This window comes from Scardinius erythrophthalmus (genome assembly GCF_964197995.2).
Source record: "Scardinius erythrophthalmus genome assembly, chromosome: 1".
NCBI classification, from domain to species: domain Eukaryota; kingdom Metazoa; phylum Chordata; class Actinopteri; order Cypriniformes; family Leuciscidae; genus Scardinius; species Scardinius erythrophthalmus.
In genome coordinates this window covers 61,308,507-61,328,402 of record NC_138221.1, presented here as the reverse complement: position 1 = coordinate 61,328,402, position 19,896 = coordinate 61,308,507, and the positions used below count along the sequence as shown (strand labels likewise).

Sequence of the window (19,896 nt, the reverse complement as noted above, 5' to 3'; positions counted from 1 at the left end):
TACAAAAGCTAAAGTAAACACTACATCAATACTGTAATGTTAGCAAAGATATTGAATAAAACTAGAATAACATAAGACGCGTCACTCGTATTGTTTTGAATGGGAGAAAGTGCAACGTTCAATATGGCGAATAAGTCCCGCCTTCTAAATAAGAGCCAATCGGACATTGGTAAAGTTATCGTGTCACTGCAGCTGTTGTTAGAAGTTCCGGTTCCAACAGAAACAATCAGACGCGCTTCCACTGTGCGTGTACATTAGCTTGATCCAGCCTGAAAAATGTTGTTTTCTGTCATGATTCGAGCGTTTAGAAATAACATTTATGAGACAGTTGTTGTCAGGTTTCATAGGTGATTTAAGGTATGAAATTTAATCGTAAGCTTGGCGAACAGTTTTGGAGAATTTGATGTTTCCCCATTCAAAAAGATAGGAGCTGAACTTGCATGCCCAAGATTGGTCTCAAAGATGGCCGCCGAGTGAAATGACTTGTGTTAAAGGGACTTTGATGTTCATTTCACATTTCACTCGGCGGCCATCTTTGAGAACCCTCTTGGGCATGCAAGTTAAAATGTATTTGATGTTAGTTAACAGGCTAGCAGAGGCAAAGCTTTGCCCTTCGTTTACATCATAGCTATTATAGCAACTACATAAAACGTATAATTGGAACTGTAAATAGAAAACACAACTACAAATAACAAGACATAGAAGTTGTGATCCATAAACAACAGATTGTATGGACAAAATGGGAACGGCTACGTCTTTCAGGAGAAGCTTTTGTGCGAATAGCCTGCATTGTACTCTCTACTGGGAGCTTTTCTCTGTAAAACGTTTAGCGCACAGACAAACGTTGAGGTTATAATGTTCAGGAACAGTGTTAAAAATACATTTTAACCTCTCTAAGTTCGTCAGCCTTAGGACAAACTTTTACCAGGGTGGAAAAAACAGTGAGTCTTCATATTCTCTAGCACAGCTTAGCAGAGGCCTCGCCAACTTTTTTTGCGTATTCCGTGGGCGGAGATTATTAAATTAGAAACATTATGATTTCATAAGATCTGGAAAAATCGCGTCGTAGTCCGAACGTAGTAGTTCGTTGCAGTTCTTGAAAAGTGGATTCTGTTAAATAAAATATCTCCCCTTTGGAGTGGACTTTGAGCTTTGTAACCTTGTAGATCTTTTTTATGCTCAAACAGCAACATTACACACTAACTAAAGTTGAAAAGGTGGAAAGGCACAACAGGACCCCTTTAAAGCCGGCTCCTCATAACACACCTGAGTGGCTGCGCTGAGTCTTGGCACTTCCACGGCCAGTATCCACTACACTGGACCTCTGGGACTGCGAGCGGCTCTCCTTGTCTTTGCTCTTCCAGTTTCCTGCAACACCATCAACGATCCACGTCAGGCATGAGGGCAGTGACAGCAATACTGCCCTTTATCAGTCAGCTTTGTTCCTGAAGTCAGTCAGCGGTGTTTCGAAATCTATTAATCTATTAAAAGTTCTATAAATTAATTATTATTTATTGATTATAAGATACACCTCTTTTATGATGGTCACGTTTCACATTTCTAAGTTAAAATTGATTTTAATATTTTCTTTTCTCTTGAACAAACCCAGCAGGTTCCAGATGAATCTCATTCCAAACTTTGATTTGAAGCAAAACTTGCATCCAATCAGAAAAAAATAAAAGACTTGTGCCCGGTTTCACAGGCAAGGCTTAAAGGGATTAGTTCACCCAAAAATAAAAATTCTGCCATCATTTACTCACCACCATGTCGTTCCAAACCTGTAAGACTTTCGTTCATCTTCCAATTACAAATTAAGGTCTTTTTGATGAAGTCTGAGAGCTTTCTCCTCCATTGACAGCTATGAAACTAACACTTTGATGCTTCAAAAAGTTCATAAAGAGATCGTAAAACTAATCCATATGAATTGAGCGGTTTAGTCCAAATTTTCTGAAGAAACTATCGCTTTAAATGCTTGAAAAGATTTACTTTAGGCTTTTATTCACAAGTTGCTCATCAACTCACACATCAGTTGTGCTAAACGGAAGCTCAAGCATGTTCACTTGACGTGTGAAAACCAATGAGGTTTGATACTTGGCTTGACAAACACCACTGATCATTTCACACATGCTGTTGCTGGGACTCGCGAGCCACCCAGAAAAAAAAGTCTTTGTTTACCATTGACTAATTTGACATCTCCGTTAGTTCAGGCATGGATAAAATATACACACAGCACAGGCCATAACCTTGTGAGCCTCAACTTGGACAGAGACAGGGTATTTAAAGTACAAAGGTCAAGAACAGCACCTCAGTGTTACCAGTCCTTCAACACCGTTAGCCTTGTAACTAAAATAGCTTGTGCAGTGTTCATTTACTGCCAACTTAAACAGCTTCGTTCTCCACTGCTGTGCGTGTGTTTAAAGGGGTCCTATTATATCCTTTTACGAAGTCTTGATTTTGTTTTTGGGGTGTAACTAGAATATGTTTTCATGCTTGATTGTTCAAAAACGCATTATTTTTCACATATTTTAAATGATTACAGCTCCTCTCTCCCCAGTCTGGTTGAACGTGTCCTTTTCGTTGAAATCCCTCCTTCCTACATGCGAAATGTTTTGTGATTGGTTAGCTGGAACAGTTTGTTTTGATTCGCAGAGCTTAGCGTGTGTTCAGGAATTGTCCCGCCCCTCCATAACCACAAGCTCTACTCAGATGCAAATATTAACGATGGCATCAATTTCAAACCATTTCAAACTCGATTCAGACCCTGACAATGTTAACGAACAAGAAGATCGTGCAGAACGGATTTCAAGCAAGGACTTTCCGAGTACGGATTTCACAGGGCATTTCAGAGTGGTCTCTTTTTTTGTATTTTTCTTATAGATATGACATTATCCACCATTTAATCATATTTTTTGGAAAATGTTCTCATGCCAACGAATGGAGCAATCACAAAATCGATCACAAAATCATGGATAATTTTCCTAATGCCGGGGACACTTAACAACTGAACGGATGAGCAGAACGGATTTCAAACACGGACTTTGCAAGCTCAGATTTCACAGGGCGTTTCAGAGTGGTCTTTTTTTTTTTCTTATAGAAATCAATGAGGTTCATTCTTGTGTTACGCAGCACATCTGTTCGCTGATGTATGTTTAAATGTGAATAAAAGTCTAAATTAAATCTGTACATCATATAAAGCGATCAAGTCTCTTCAGAAAATTTGGACTAAGCCACTCAATTTATATGGATTAGTTATGGTTTTTAACTTTTCGAAGTGTCAAAGTTGTAGTTGTGTAGCTGTCAATGGAGGAACAGAAATCTCTCAGATTTTATTAAAAAGATCTTCATTTGTGTTCTGAAGATGAACGAAAGTCTTACGCGTTTGGAACAACACAAGGGTGAGTAATTAATGACAGAATTTAAATTTTTGGGTGAACTAACCCTTTAAGTCTAGTCCCAGACTAAACTGAATGTTGGAGCTGTTTTAACTGAAAGCAACTGGCACTGGCATATCTTAAAGGTTAACTCTCGCCAAAATGCAACCTAGGGTCTTTTTGTTAATCTTCCCGAGGCAAACTTTCGTTTAAACACATAATTAGAATGGAAACGCCACTTTTAAGTTTGACCGTATTTTCGTTTTCGGTCAAATTGCCTTTTGAATTGCCTTGCTTGGGGCACTTCTATGATCGCATAAAAAAAACGCTATTTTTAAAACACGAAGAAGGCTCGACACAACATGAAACTTTGCTCGAATATAAGAAGCAATACTAAAATTCAGAGTCAGTTCACTCACATTCGGAGGTCGACTATTTTTGACTGTCAAAATGCTGGCGGACGGAAACAACAACAGCTACAGTGAGTTGTTCAAAATCTTTCTTTTTAGTAAACTCTGTGTACACAAACAATGCTCTCAATGCTCGAGTTCATGTGTAGAGCCCCTGGTGATACTTCGAGCAAAGTTTCATGTTGATAAATCATCTCTTTACTGCACGACATGGACAAGCTGCCAAACTTTTGCTCGGTCAAGCATGACATGGCTCATCTGCCAAGCAGGTGTCTTTCGTATGACTTTCAGTGACACAATGAAGAGCAAAGATCTGAGGCTAATTTTCCTCCAGGTCTGTTGTCACTTCCCAGTGGTTTCTCATTGCAGCTCTGCAGTTTAGCAAGGAAAATAAAACCCCTTCCCCCATCCAAATCCAGTCCCAAGCCCTATTGCCCTCCTTTTACCCTTTCACCTCCTTTTCAATTTCAAAATTCTGAATAAAATTACAATGCACCAACCACTCTAAATCAAAGTTTCCGCAATCTTCTGTATATTTCTGTCTGATCCCGGGGTGCTCTTCTTCTCCCCCACATTCTAGACAGTCTTCCATTGCAAGACGAGAATAAAGTGGGCCAAGCGTACAGATGGGTTCATGTTAAAGGGATAGTTCACCCAAAAATCAAAATTCTGTCATCATTTACTCACCCTCAAGTTGTTTCAAACCTGTAAGAATTTATTTTTTCTGCTGAACACAAAAGAAGATATTTAAAAAAATGTCTGTAACCAAACAGTTGATGGACCCCATTGACTTCCATAGTAGGAAAAAAAATACTATGGAAGTCAATGGGGTCCATCAACTGTTTGGTTACAGACATTCTTCAAAATATCTTCTTTTTTGTTCAGCAGAAAAAATTAATTCTTACCGGTTTGAAACAACTTGAGAGTGAGAAAATGATGACAGAATTTTCATTTTTGGGTGAACTATCCCTTTAAGATGTGTTACGTAACAAGTCGTGAGGTGCAGCATGGTCAGGGCCCCCGTATTGAGTCTGCACATTGTCCCGAACACAACAGAAGCTTCTACCATCAATGAACAGTTTCCAACACAAGAATCAATCATTCATGTGCTCAACTGTTCTCATGTCAGTTCCAGATCTAGAAAGCTGGCATAAATGGCCATGGCGATGGGGAAAGAATGAGATGCGAGGAAAACGTAGATTTGAATAAAGTAATAAACTTTAAACTTTACAAAACAAAGTGTTACCCTTTTTGTTTGTAGATTTTTGTAGCTGTAGTTTGCCTTTTTGCCTAATAATTTGGCAGTTCAAAACCTTCACCAAATGTAGTGTTGTCTTTACCCCGATAATATATTCCTTATATTTTGATGGTTTAATCAAACTTGAAGGGTCATTAAAAGCAAATATAGTGTAAATATCCCCTCTGGCCACTAGCGTATGTTAAGGCTAGATGTTGCTGTGATTTTGACATGTGATCTTGCCTTCTCGAGGAGAGATGGTGGGTAATCTTGTCTCGGAGAGCCTCACTGCTCTGCTGTTTATTCGGCCCTTATAGACCTGTCCGTTCAAACCCATGATGTTCGCTTCTTCAGCCTATAGGAACAGAGCTCACAGTTCATACATACACACAGTTCAGAATGATTGTGTGAGCGTCACATCTCAGACCTGTGTGGGTAGTCCAGAGGACATGGGCCGACTATCCTCGTCACTCTGGATCAGATGTGTGATGTGCTGAATGCGGGTGTAGCGGCGGCTGGGATAGGTGAGGGTGTGACTGCCCCCACAGCTACGGGCCAAGTAACTGTAATCCGCCATTTCTGGGATCCTCTCACTGAACACAACATTCAACTCTTAGACTATGTCACACTGTCAGTCCAAATCTGATTAATTGTGTATCCGATCTGAATTATTGACTGTCCACACTGTGTACCACAGCATATCAGATCTGATTTGCTCACGCCACAAGCACTGTGCACGGATTATAGGTTACACGTAAAAAAAAAATATATATATAATTTGGGCAAAGGCAGAAATGTAGGAGGCTGACATGTGCGGCTTTACTCCGTGCTGCCATCTCTGCTGAAATAGATTTACAGAAATGTGATTTGAATAGGATATCAAACCACATGAATCTAATTCAGTCATGAAACTCTAGAGGGCGCCGTCTGATCGGTCCTTTACATGCAATCTGCAAGCGATCACATCATTACAGCATGGCACAAGCTGATTGGCCTCTGCTGATCCTGCAGCCAATGAGATTACTTGCTCAACATACAAATAGTCTGGTTCAGTGTTTGCTGTAGTTCTTCTGAACCCCTCCACCTCCCCTTACTTGCTCTGCACGAGCAGCATGGATATCAGATCTAGTCCGGCAAGACCAAATACACGAACATCTCCATGTTCATCAAGATGCTAAAACTATTTCGAGAGTTGTCATATTTCATTAGATTTTTTTTGTCATTCACACTTGCTAAAAATATGATAATTCCAGTCAGATATGCACAAAAATCTGATTTGGACTGACAGTATGAACAAGGCTTTAAAGATAAAGATTCTGAAAAGGGGTTTTCGCAGCAATGCCATAAAAGAACCATTTTAAATCCCACAAAGAATCTTTTAGTGAACCATTCTTAAAAAATAAATAAATAAATTCTTACGAGTAAAGTACATTTGAATTATCTAAAAAATCTTTTTCCACTTTAACGACTCTTCTGTGCAATGACTGGGCTCTTGATATATCTGCCTGCACATTAAAACATGTCTGCGCTCATCCTCTCTCAAAACAAGCTGTTCTAAAGTTATCCTGGTTAACACCTGGTTTCAGGCTGAGACAAATAAACAGCCAGAGTTCTCATTGTACTTATAAAGACTTCATCAGTAATCGCAACTGCTCATGTGGCCAGTATTTCAATGCTTAATTTAAATTTTATTTTACACTGCTTGCGCTATCTGTGCGACTACATCTGCGATCGAAATGCAGGCTGATGATATCCAGCAGTATTTTTAATGCTGATCATATTATACGAACAAGAATGCAATGTTTCCTGAATATCCACACGATTTCAAATGTGACATTGATTTTATACAACAGTTCAACAAACAATTTAAAACAGTATTGTCAGTAGGCTTATTGCTCTATTTTGCAACGAAAGCCATAGCAGAACTGCAGCACACAGCGGTGATTCGTGAACGAATCTGTGGCTTTGAACGAATCGAGAGATTCAAAGACCCGTTCATAAATATAGCAACTTGCTTCGTTACTGAATGAATGAAGGACTCCATGACTCACTCATAAAGACAGTGACTTACCGCCACCTACTCGCGATTTCAATTTTATATTTAAAAGTATCACTTCGTTTTTTACCGTTATTGCATATTTATTGAACATAGTTTAATTTAAAGCATTATTTATTTTATAAAGGTACTTATTAAGGTAAAAAATGAACTGGAAAAATCGATTAAAGGGGGCAAATATTGTCCCTTAATGGGTAGGTCACTCTAAAAACCACCGAAGCACTGAACTAAGGAAAAGGGGTATGTAGAACTGCACAAGTGCTACTTCTATAGAGTGCAATGTCAATACAGCCTGTTACCTTCATTTAAATTTCTCATAAGCTTAATTGAGTTGGCCTAGAGATAAAAATTATAATAAATTTTTTTTGTCTAAAGATTACATAAAAAATTATTTCGGTAACTGCAGTTTGACTAAAAGTTGACAAAAATGCAATGACTTTTCGTTGACTAAAACTATGAAAGACAAAATGACTAAAATGTGACTAAGACCAATAAGCATTTTCGTCTGAAGATGAAGACTAAGACTAAATCAAAAATGGCTGCCAAAATTAACACTGGTTCATGCCAGGTTTAGTGTGTGGAATCTGCAGAAAACAGTGAAGTTGAGTCCCTCTTGTGGACAGGCAGTGGTAAATGTGTGTGTGTGTGTGTTTGAGTGGTCTCACCTCCTGCAGTGCTGGCGCATCTGCTCCAGCTCGTACACAGAGTAGGGCCGGCTGGACCTGTGAGAGGGCAGTCCCGGGGCCAAGGGCAGGGTGGACATGAGCCTGCAAACATTCACAGACACAGAGCAAAGACATCTTCTTGAGAATATGACAAGCAGAAACTTCTTAAATATCTATGTAAAATAACAAGTGACAAGGTCTTAGAAAAGTAAATACTGAATTTCAATCCCAATATTGATTTGAAAAATGTCACGTGATGCAATCATAAAGTAACATCTTGAATATACTTAAGTATTTTCACCATCTTAATTATCGTAAAAAAATATTTAACACAGACATATTAAGTCTTAATCATGATAATCATTCAGTCTATCATGGGGTTACTTCACTTGACATTGTAAGAGTTCTGTCACTTCGGTCTGTTTATTCTTGGTGGGGTGTCAGAGCTCTGACACTGCTTGTGTCTTGTCTTGTTGTGAGCGAACATGTGCCCTTCTGTTTAGGTGTGTTTTGTCTGTTTGGTGCAAGCACATGGCTTCCTGCATGTTTCCCTGTGCCATGTGCTCGGCTGTTTATTGTGTAGCCACACCCATCTTGTTTTCTAGTTATTGGTTAGTTTTTCCCAACTGCTCTCCCTCGTTAGCTTCTGATTTTATAATTTGTCCCACCTGCTCTCCTTTGTTACCTTCCTGGGCTGGATTGTCATTGTTGGCCATGGTATGTCTTTGTATGTTGCCAAATCCAAGTCAAGTCAAGTCAAGTCAAGTCTTTCACCCTAAGGGTAGTTTTTGTTGTGTTTGTTTATTTAATTGTATTTTTAATAAAGAAATTAAACCATGACCTGCATTTGAGTCCTCGCTCCTACCACCATACCGTGACAGAACGATCCAGCCACAAAGGAAGACTTAGTAGAGATGGGTATCTTCCTCTTCCCATCTCCCAGTTCTAAGGGCATGGAGGATGCTGCTGCAAATATGGGGACTCAGTGGAGAAGAGGCTCACACCATCTACCAGCCTTCACTGCCTGCAACCCCATACACCAGTGCATGTTCCAGGTCAGTGCACTTAGGTTCCTCCATCAACGGAGGGAGGTTTCCCGGGAGTTCAGGAGTGTTGCTGAGGGGCTGGAATACAATGACATGGCTCTCAAGGACTTTGGCCCTTGATGAACCCCTAAGCCCGGAGAGGATATTCGACAAGGAACACCTTTCTCTTCGGGGGTTGGTGGATTTCTTAACTAAGTCCGCTGCAGGCCCAGAGGCCTTCCCAGAGCCCCCTGCCGGCCCGGGGGCCTTCCCTGAGCCCGCTGCCAACCCCGAGGCCTTCCCTGAGCCCGCTGCCGACCAGGAGGCCTTCCCAGAGCCCGCTGCCGGCCCGGAGGCCTTCCCTGAGCCAGCTGCTGGCCCTGAGGCCTTCCCAGACTCTCTCTTTGTCTCTCAACGAAGGCGGTCGCATTTCTTACCCTCCTCTCCCTTACCTCCCCTGCTTTGCTCCTCTCGTCTCGTCTAGTTTACTGTCTTGTACTTTGAGAGACTCTCTCCGCACTGCTCTCCAAACTAAGAAATTATGGATTTGATCAACTGGTCTCTCAACGCAATTGACACCATCTTCTCGATGAGAAGCTTGGGTTCGGGGGAACCTGACTGCCCGGCCGGAACGGTCGCAGCTGGCTACACGATGGACGCGTGGGAGAGGTGGCGGGTCGTGTGTCTGGCGGCTCTTTCCGTGGAGGACATTGAAGATATCTACCTATTCGGAACCATGATAACAGGTTTTCTGCTATTTGGATTAGGTATTGCCCTGGTTTATCGAGGAATTAAGAAGACGGGGACAGCTGTCCAAAACCCCACAAGGCTGCCCGTCATGATTGAAGCAGTGGGCAGAGCCGTCAGCACTCAGACTGTGACTATGAACCACAATATGGATAACATCATGGAGAAGCTCACAGCTTTCCAAAGGCAAATGGATCATTTCGGAGACCAAAATGGACCAGAAGCTGTGTAAATTGGAATGCGGCTATATACAGATATGCAATCACCCTCCCCCACCCCCAATCCCTCGCCTTCGACGCTTTGTACCATCAGTCTGACAGGCGGGTCTGTGACCAGCACCGAAAATGGCTGCACGACCGGATTGCTGCTTGCCTGTGCTGGGTTAACTCCATCCCCCACTCCCCTCCCCTGTTGCAAGTCTTGTGTGTTCATGTTGTGTACTGATTATGTGCAAATGTTGCTGAGGTGTTTTTTACTGTTCCCAAACTGTACTCCTTACAGGAGCATAGTCTGGGGGTTGCCTTTTTTCTACTCACCTCTCCTCATGTTATGCTGTATTTTTTTCCTCAATGCTCTGTCTTCCTGTTCTGTCTACCCCCCTTGTCATATTGTATGTATGTTTGTATGGACAGGTTGATGGCTAATTTTGCTGGTACTTGTGACTAAGTGACAATAAAGGCTATTACTACTACAGAGCCACCCAAGCTTCCTGCCCTGCCGACTCCACCCCTGCTGTTTGCTGGTGGGACAGACCAGACCGGAGGCCTTCCCTGAGCCTGCTGCTGACCCGGAGGCCTTCCCAGAGCCCGCTGCCGGCCCGGAGGCCTTCCCTGAGCCCGCTGCTGACCCAGAGGCCTTCCCAGAGCCACCCAAGCTTCTTGCCCTGCCGGCTCCACCCCTGCTGTTTGCTGGTGGGACAGACCAGACCGGAGGCCTTCCCTGAGCCCACCGCCATCCCAGAGGCCTTCCCTGAGCCCACCGCCATCCCGGAGGCCTTCCCTGAGCCAGGTGCCTGCCCGGAGATCTTCTCTGAGCCTGCTGCTGGCCCTGAGGCCTTCCCAGAGCCACCCAAGCTTCTTGCCCTGCCGGCTCCACCCCTGCTGTTTGCTCCACCCTGGCCCTCAGCTGGGACTCCTGCGACACCGGAACCCGACTGGTCTGTCCCACCAGCTCCGCCTTGGCCATCTGCCGGGACTTTTGAGACACCGGAGCCCGACTGGTCTGTCCTACCGGCACCGCCTTGGCCCTCAGCTGGGACTCCTGAGATCCCGGAGCCCGACTGGTCCATTTCACTGGCTCCCCCACTGGCCCTCTGCCGGGAATCCCAAGACGCGGGAGCCTGCCTGGTCTGTCCCAACGGCACCTCCACCGACGCCAGGAGGCGTCCCTTTTGAGGGGGGGTAGTGTCAGAGTTCTGTCACTTCGGTCTGTTTATTCTTGGTGGGGTGTCAGAGCTCTGACACTGCTTGTGTCTTGTCTTGTTGTGAGCGAACATGTGCCCTTCTGTTTAGGTGTGTTTTGTCTGTTTGGTGCAAGCACATAGCTTTATGCATGTTTCCCTGTGCCATGTGCTCGGCTGTTTATTGTGTAGCCACACCCATCTTGTTATCAAGTTATTGGTTAGTTTTTCCCACCTGCTTTCCCTCGTTACCTGCCTCGTTTGCTTCTGATTTTATCAGTTAAGTCAAGTCAAGTGGTACAGTAATCTGAAAAAGTGTATTGTCGGTATGAACAGTTTAATATATTTTTTAAATAACTAATTCTTAATTAATGAATTTTGACACAACAAGGTGTGTCATGCGTGTCATGTCAGTTGTCCTGTGTAATAAGTACATACTGTCCTGGTGTCATCATGTCCACTGGACGATCACAGGAGATGCAGTGAAACCGGGCCACTAATTGTCTATGACGAAGTAGGAAAGACACAAAGACAGAGAGGTTTGTTTCATACAACCATCATCATGTTAGTCATATGACGGTTATTCATATAGTGGCTGACTGAACATTTCAGAAACATACACAAGGATGCAAATGCTTGGTAAACTAATTCCCAGCATGTGGCCCTTTACTTGCGTTGCATTCCGGTTTGTATTTCCACAGCATGAAGGTAAGATCTTACAGATTTATGAATGAAAACGCTTGTTTTTAAATCATCCTGGCCTACTGACATTTTCAGTAGACAAAACTCTAAAGATGGCTATGGCGCATAAGGTCTATACATCTTAGAAAAAGTGAATCTGGTCACTCACTTCCTGAGTCCAGCGGCGTCGTCCTGCTCGAGGGGCGACTGTGTCTGCAAATTCTTGTGGATGTTCCTCCAGCGATCATCCAGCTGTTTCTTCAGAGGATCAAGCTCAATCCGGTTCAACTAAAGCCCAAATCATACATATTACAGAAAATACTTGTTTCTGTCCAACCACTTATGATGGAAGTTCAGGGGGGTCTTTAAGATTGGAGAGAACAGAAATGCTAGATTAACCCTCTGGTGACCTTCGCTACTTTTCAATCCTTTTTTTTATTTTTTATTTTTATACGAAACTTGGAAAAGATTTTGACACTTGCTATGTGAACACACAAAGAATCATGGACATGATTTGAAAAAGTTAAATAGTCCTAAAAAAAATAGTCACACTTGTGCTCCTCGTGATCAAAGTGAGTGACGCATTAGAAATTAATGGGAGACGAATTTCATCTAGTGGAAACGTTTGGTACTGCGGCCTAGCAAAATCTGACTGAAAGCTCATGTTTGGTAATATCAACCTCAAATTTGGAACACAACTTGTATAGATTTATGGCTTTGATTTCCTTGCAGTTTAACAAGTTTTTTTTAAACCACATTTTGAGTAAAACACGTTTTGTATAATATATAAATATTTCATATAAATATTAAAAATAGTATTTTTGTGCATTTTCCTAACAATAAACTTACACTTTTATAACTTTTTTTAAGTTTTTTTTTTTTTTTACTTTTTACGAAGCACTGCTACTTGGGCGGAGTGATTTGCTCGCAGCGTCTGAGAAGCCCCGTGGTGAGGAGCAGAGAGTTCGCTCAGAGTTGGAGTAAATCACTCCGCCCAAGTAGCAGTGCTTCGCCTTCTGAGAATATAGTTCCCAGTATGTATACGGTTAGAAGATGGCTGTGTCTCATGTGACCTTGTTATTTGTACACGCTGTGACTATACAAATCACAACATGTAAATAGGAAAATGTTGGTGTTATTTTGTCACTTATTGGGAGCAGTATGCTAGCTGGAGCCATTTACCTCCAGTCTTTGTGCTAAGCTAGGCTAGCAGTGGGTGCGTCAGACAGAGTTGCGGCACGCAAGGAGATGAGAAGGGTATGTATGGACTTCACTAACTCTGGGGGATACGGTGAATAAGCTAAAGTCCCAAAAAGTTGCCATGTTCCTTTAAGACGTACAGGTTCCTAACAGTGAAAAAATATTTCTTACACCATAGAGATGTTAAATGACTTTAAGGAAGAATTGTACCAACAGCACTGCTTCTGTCCATCCTTCTCTCACCTTGCAGTCCATCTCAGTGGAGATCTTCTCGATGAGCTTGTTCCAGTCCTTCTCCTGCCCGCTGATCTTCCCGAGCAGCTCCTGTAACATGTTATTGAGCTGCTCGATCACGCTGTCGAACTGCATGCGGCTCACCTTGCTCTCCAGAGCCTGTTTGTCTGCTTTCTGAGGAGGAAAGAGACGACGTCCACTGACTGTGAGTGTCCCATGGGCAACTTGAAATATTTATGAATGGTATAAAGAAACAACTCACAATTTCAGTCTTCATCTCCACCAGTTCCTTGTCCGCTTTCTTTTCATCCAGTTCCTCCAAAACCTTGTACAGACGCTGGAAAAGCCACAACTTAAGTCAATGTGCTTCGTACAGCATCTCACATATATAACTGCTAAAGGTTTCTGTAAGGGGTTGAGTTGGGCAAGGGTTTAATAATTATAACTAGCTTAATTTAAGTACAAATTAAGTCAGCAGGAAGTCCCTGCCATGGCATTTGTCTCAGTAAAGTACATTTTACTGGGGATGCACCGATATGAAAACTTTGGCCGATAACCGATAACTCTTTAAATTTGAAAGTCGATAATCGATAAATTGGCTGATAAATCTAAGTTCAAATTTGTATATAATTTTTTGAGAGCCTGATTACAAAAACAAAAGTCTCACCATTAAAATCCATGTCCCAAGCACACAATTATAATAATGTTCTCATTAAAATTTTATGTAGCCTATATGACTTGCACTGCACATGTTGAACTGTATTTTCCTTTTTGAAGTGATTTCAATCATATTTCAAGCAATTCAAAACCATCATGGCGAACAAAGTGCATCTGAAGAGTCTCAGCTGAAGGAAATCATTAATTATTCAATGGCTTTAATATACGGCGTTGAGGACAGAGGCCTCAACGGCTGATTGAGTGAAGAGCTGTCTGTAACTGCTGGTCTGGGATCAGATTTCTCCGTAATAATAGCATAATGGCAAAACAGATTTGGTGTTTGTACTCTTGAGAGCGTCAAATGTTTCTTATCTATTTACAACGTGTTTTTGCAGCGTTGAGCAATGCAGCCAATCACAAACATATCTGTTGTTTGCTTGAATGCAGTGGCCAATCAGAGGTGTTTGAGTTAGAATCCACTCACAACTCTAAACACCAGAGTTTTTGTCCAGTGCTGAGTTCTGCTCGCTCGCAAATCCCCTTGTTATAAGTTAATTTACAATAAACAAAGTGTAGACATTATGTAGGCTAAATACGAGATTAATTGTGCAGTCACTTTCATTGATTATAATGGAACTTTGTGACCCAGATAGCAACATAGTGTCGGCCCAGATCCCGGCCCAAATCTGGGCAGTGTGGAATCCATGTGTATCAGATAATTTAATATTACTGAGTACTAAAACAAGCAACTGAATCTGTACTGTAAATGCTCCTGTTTCTCGATGAACAGAAGCTGTGCTGCTCTCACTCACGTCGAAGTGGATCTGTTTCTCGCTGTGTTCCTCCACCAGGCGTCTGGATGTGCTGTGGAGTGTCTCGATGTCGGCCTGCAGCTGCAGTAAGACTCCCTTCACATCACTCGCCACATTAGTGTTCTGCAGCAAAACACACATTTCACAACATCACATACACACAGAGGACATTTTCACCGATCTGTCGGAGCTCGGGAGACTCTGCTTCATTTCAGTTTCAACAGTGTCGGCCCAGATCCGGCCCACACCTGGGCCGTGTGGAATCCACGAGTACCAGATGTGGGCCGGATCTGGGCCGACGCTATGTTGCTGTCTGGGTTGCAACTTTGTCTCAAATGTTTCTTAAAATGTCTTAAGAAGAATAAATATAGACTCTTTTCATCTCGATTTAATCTCTGTCCCTGTCTGTCATGTACCTTAATCCTGTCCTGGTGTTCCTGGTTATTGATGAGAGTGGTATTGGCCTCCGGTGGTTTGTAGTCACTCTTGGGCAACTGACTGACTTCCTGGTTTAGATCGTGATCTTCTTTCTGCTGTTGACCCTGATCCTGACCTGAACTCTCACCCTGAACTGAACTCTGAACCTGATCCTGACCTGAACTCTCACCCTGACCTGAACTCTGCTCCTGATCCTGGCCTGAGCTTTGGACATGTGCCGCTGCTTTGCTGAACTCTACTGCCTCCTGCTGTTGACTTTTCGAGAGTGGAAAGGATGAGGAGGACATCACATCCTCAATCATAACCCTGAGGCTGTTTAACTACAGGTGAACCGTAAAGAAAATTTTTTAAATAATGTTAAGGAAAAATAATAACCCAATGCTAGAGTATTAAATAAACAGGGCTGGGCGATATATAGGTTATTGTGATTTATTAGTTATATTATAATATTAACTTTTGGTGTTTGAGTTTGATATATGGCCCAGCCCTTTGGAGGGAGGAGTTCTGTCTGTCTGACCTGCTCTTGTATGTGTCTGTCTTGGCTGCTTCTCTCTTCCTCTCTGTCACTCTTCTCTCTCATCAGAACCTGCACTTTCTCATCCAGCTTCAGCACTGCAGTCCTGTATGAGTGTGTGTGATGTACAAAGGGCTCAAAATGTCCACCAGTGAAAGGAAATTGCACTTGCTTTTCTAATTTAATCAGGTCCAGATTCATGCACTTCTGCAGTGCAAAAAACAAGTGGGGTGTGTTTCTCCAGGAAATTGAGGAGAAAATGTATTCTGATATAGCATCATTATGTCCAGATTCTGCCAGCAATGAGAATGTCCTCACAAAGTGAGAAAGTAAGAAAACATCTATAAAACATGTATAATTGTACAGTAGATATAAAGGGCCCTATTTTAACTATCTGAAAGGCAAGTAACTTTATGGGTGGGTCTTGGGCGCTGTTGCAATTATACCAGCAGGATAAATTACTGGCTAACTAATCTAAAATGGGTTGGTCTGAAGTAGCTTCATTATTCATAGGTGTGGTTTGGGCGTAACGTGAAATAAACCAATCAGAGCGACATCTCACATTCCGTTTAAGAGCAGACGCGCTTTTTCCATGGCGGATTGCTATTATAATGGTGGATTTGTCAGGCACGCCAGGAGCGGTTCACAGCCGAGGAGACCGACGTTCTCGTCAGGGACGTAAAACACATAGAAGTGACATTGGGGATGGAGAAACCCACCCAAATTAGCTTCGGTTAAACAGGAGTATGATAATTTGGGTACCGTAAAACTTCAAATAATAGCCGAGTCCCAAATAGACGCCTGTCTCTTTTAAACGCCCGGTGTGACGACAGGTTTGGGTAAATAAACGCCGGTCTCAAATAGAGGCCTGGTCTGTTTTTTTGTTTCGGTTTGTATTTAAACTTCTAAAACCTGTCAGATCATCTTTTTAAACCAGTTTTATGGTGCAGATTGCGCACGCAAGAGAGCCGTGCGCATCTAGGCGGGAGCTGTTAGTGCAAGCAAGGCGGAGAGGGAGAAGTGGACGGGAGCGCCGAGGAGGAATTCGCCAATGAACTTGTAACGTTAGTTGAGGTGTATCGCGGTGAAGATGATAGTAATGAATGTTTTTTTTTATGCTGCCAATAATCTCGCACACAAGACGAGAAGCGCCACGCTGCGTCAATGACAACTCGAGGTATTATGATATTATCTATTTATTCAGTTAACGGACGCTCTGAGGTAAAGTGTTCAGACTGCAGACTTAGCATCGATTGTATTTAATTGTACAGTACAATCATAACATAGTACAGTACAGACATTATATTAACTCCATAATGTCCTTAAACCTAAAAATATTGCTGGCCATAAACTGAGCAAGTGCGTGACCGGTGTGTGATAACGTTACCTCGAGTTGTCCTAGACGTGACACGACGCAATATAATGTAATTCTTACATTAACTGATTTGTTAAACACATTCGAATTATAAATAAAATGTAATATAATGTGGTAAACTATTACTGTCATGCTTTCTGTCTGTCAGCCTAAATTCTATGGATATGCTACACTCAATGAACAACATCAATACTGAATTAAAGGCCTGTCTCTTATAGACGCCTGTCTCAAATACAAGCCGGTGCAGTTCGGCGATTTGGGAAAATAAAAGCCCGGGCTATTATTTGAAGTTTTACGGTAAATGTGTAAGCTAGATTTATGTCTATTTTTTCACATCTTCATGGACACAACAATGATTTCGCATGTTAATATTTTTCCTTGTAATGTAGCCTATGATTTGCAAAAATGAAAACTGCTGCTTCTGTGTAGATGAGAGAATCAAAGTGTATGCGCGTTGTGCACGCGCTACACTGATTATGGTCAAGCATGCGGCCTTAAAATAGCATATGAATAACATGCGCAACACAACACTTAAGACTAGGTTTTTCCTGGTCTGTGGCGGAATTGTTTTCTAAACCTCCAAGATAGCACCAGGGAAGGTTTGTGCCGGAACTCGCTGAACCTCCCCTGGGAGTGCAAGTTCATTTCCTAATTTACCGACGTGCGTCTGTGGAGGGAAAAGTCCGCTGTGCGCGGGTGCAAAATAGGAATGATACATGCGTTGGTGTACAAAGTCAATTGCGCTGTGTGCAAGATAGGGCCCATAAAGTCAACAACAAAAGAATTGGAGCTATAATGTAAAAATAACCTAAGCAATGACATATTTCAGAGAAAATAATAAACATAAACATAAAAAAAAAAAAAACACTAACTAAATGCATAAGTGTACACACCCCAGCTTATTTGGAGTTTATCAGAGTAACTTCAGGAGAAGACAGATGTGTACCATTTCACATGGCCTTGATGATTAGTTCATTCTGAACACAGCCATTTACCCAATTAGAAAAGGGTGTGCACACTTATGCAGTTAGGTTATTTTAAAGTGCCCCTATTACGCTTTTTCAGAAATATTATATTTCATGTAGTGTGACATAAAGCTGTTTGTGAATGTAAAAGGTCTGCAAAGTTTCAAGGATAAAAGTGCAGATAAATGGAGTTATGAACTCCTAAAAGAAGGAATCGATCCTGAAATGCCTGAAACGAGTTGTCAGTAATTCAGTCACAGCAGACTGGGCCATCTGACCAATCAGAGCAGAGTAGACCAATCACAACAGACTGGGCCATCTGACCAATCAGAGCAGAGTAGACCAATCACAACAGACTGGGCCATCTGACCAATCAGAGCAGAGTAGACCAATCACAACAGACTGGGCCATCTGACCAATCAGAGCAGAGTAGACCAATCACAACAGACTGGGTCATCTGACCAATCAGAGCAGAGTAGACCAATCACAACAGACTGGGCCATCTGACCAATCAGAGATTGGGCTGTGAAAAAAAAAAACAGCCCAAAACCATGGGCTGTGTGTCATTCAGAATTGAACCATTTAATTTCCAGAATTTAAAATGAGGTGGAAAACAACAATTCGGAACAGAACTTAACAAATTTTCCAAATCATATTTAGAAATGCCATTTATAAAATTCGTTTTCCATTTCCACAACTGAACAAAAGTTTGGGGTTTGGAAATGTTTAAAATTAATTTCCTGCGAAAAATATCCTGAAGGGTCTAAAATATAAACACTTATAATATGCTTCCCAGACAGACAGCAACATAGTGTCGGCCCAGATCCGGCCCACATTTAGTACGCATGTATCAGATGTGGCCTGGATCAGGGCCGACACCATGTTGATGTCTGGGTTACCACAGTTAATCACGGTAAGACAAAAACATGTTTTGGAGGAAGGATTGATGATGTATTGACTCATTATTTAAATGTTGTTACATAGAGTACCTTCAAATATATTCTCCTATCCCAGTTAGATTGATTGCGCTGAAAAGTGTCATTGTGGCTCAATCAATACATTGCTCTGTTTGTTTGAGCATCTCGACATTGGTTGCTCAGTCACCGGCATTAGTTTAGGCTGGACTATCTATTTGACTGACACAAATGACACACTTCACCTTTTACAACAATAGAAGTCTAGGGGAAGTTCTGTTTAGATAATTACATAAACTGTAACGATGAAAACAGCCTTTAGAGGAACTTGACTATCATACAATCTGATAACCCTAAAATGTGTTTTTAAAGAGAGGGTTAGAGGAAAGGTTAGGTTGGATTATTTTCACTCATACCTTCTCTTTATCTTCTAGAAGACTGTCCACAAGAGTCCTGAGATGATTCAGCTGCTCCGGCACATGGTCAGGAATCTGCCGCTCTCCTGCAGACATCACAAACAAAATGTCAGAAACATACTTACACAAGCATATTGACAAAAAGTAACTTGCCTGTGAATAAAAATTGGGACCCACTTCATATTAAGTGTATTTAACTAGTACTAACTATGCACTTATTGTGTACATTTTTACATTGACCTTGTAATTATTAAAAATACCTGCATGTAATTACAGCTTGTAAAGGATCCACTGGAGGCAAGTGTAAATGAGAACCCAAGTGAAGTTTATTATAAACAAAACCAAACATGAAACAAAAACATGGCGTGGCATGAAAACAAAAACCTAGACATGAACATGAACTTACATAACAGCAGAACTACAGGAAACAATACTTGACCAAGACACATGGCAAACATGAGGGCTTAAATACACACAAGACTAATGACTAGACAAGGGACACCTGTGAACAATAAAACAATGAACCAATGACAACATGACACAGACAAGGGAACACATGGCAGGATCACATGACAGACATGGAAACATGACGTGAACAAACCCAAAAACAAAACCGTGACAGATCCCCCCCTCTAAGGGCGGCTCCCGACGCCCAACAGAACCCCAAAAAAACTCCAGGAGGGTGGTGGAGCGGAGGTGGTCTTGGGGGAGGGATGGAGGGCCAGGCCCGTGCAGGGGGACAGGACATGGGTCGTGGCCTGGCGTGGACGGACCTGGGCC

The 19,896-nt window shown here is 42.0% G+C and overlaps 2 protein-coding genes across 7 annotated transcripts in view; both read right to left on the bottom strand.

The window, feature by feature from the left end:
* Positions 1–19,896, bottom strand: part of LOC308702727 (tripartite motif-containing protein 16-like) — a 662,678-nt gene that overhangs the window by 220,064 nt on the left and 422,718 nt on the right. The gene's annotated exons all lie outside the window — the stretch shown is intronic.
* The window catches only part of LOC308690188 (uncharacterized protein), a 39,431-nt gene that overhangs the window by 1,952 nt on the left and 17,583 nt on the right, over positions 1–19,896 (bottom strand). The window contains exons 6-15 of one of the 6 annotated variants that reach the window (XM_081364522.1): positions 19,117–19,202; positions 14,495–14,617; positions 13,288–13,362; positions 13,035–13,199; positions 11,761–11,879; positions 11,349–11,414; positions 7,740–7,841; positions 5,446–5,611; positions 5,262–5,373; positions 1,267–1,368 (exon numbers count right to left, since the gene is read on the bottom strand). In XM_081364522.1, the coding sequence (XP_081220648.1) occupies positions 1,267–1,368; positions 5,262–5,373; positions 5,446–5,611; positions 7,740–7,841; positions 11,349–11,414; positions 11,761–11,879; positions 13,035–13,199; positions 13,288–13,362; positions 14,495–14,617; positions 19,117–19,202 (1,116 nt within the window). The remainder of the gene's footprint in view (positions 1–1,266; positions 1,369–5,261; positions 5,374–5,445; positions 5,612–7,739; positions 7,842–11,348; positions 11,415–11,760; positions 11,880–13,034; positions 13,200–13,287; positions 13,363–14,494; positions 14,618–19,116; positions 19,203–19,896) is intronic. The other 5 variants (XR_014030124.1, XM_081364523.1, XR_014030125.1 and 2 more) reach the window with 5 other exon arrangements.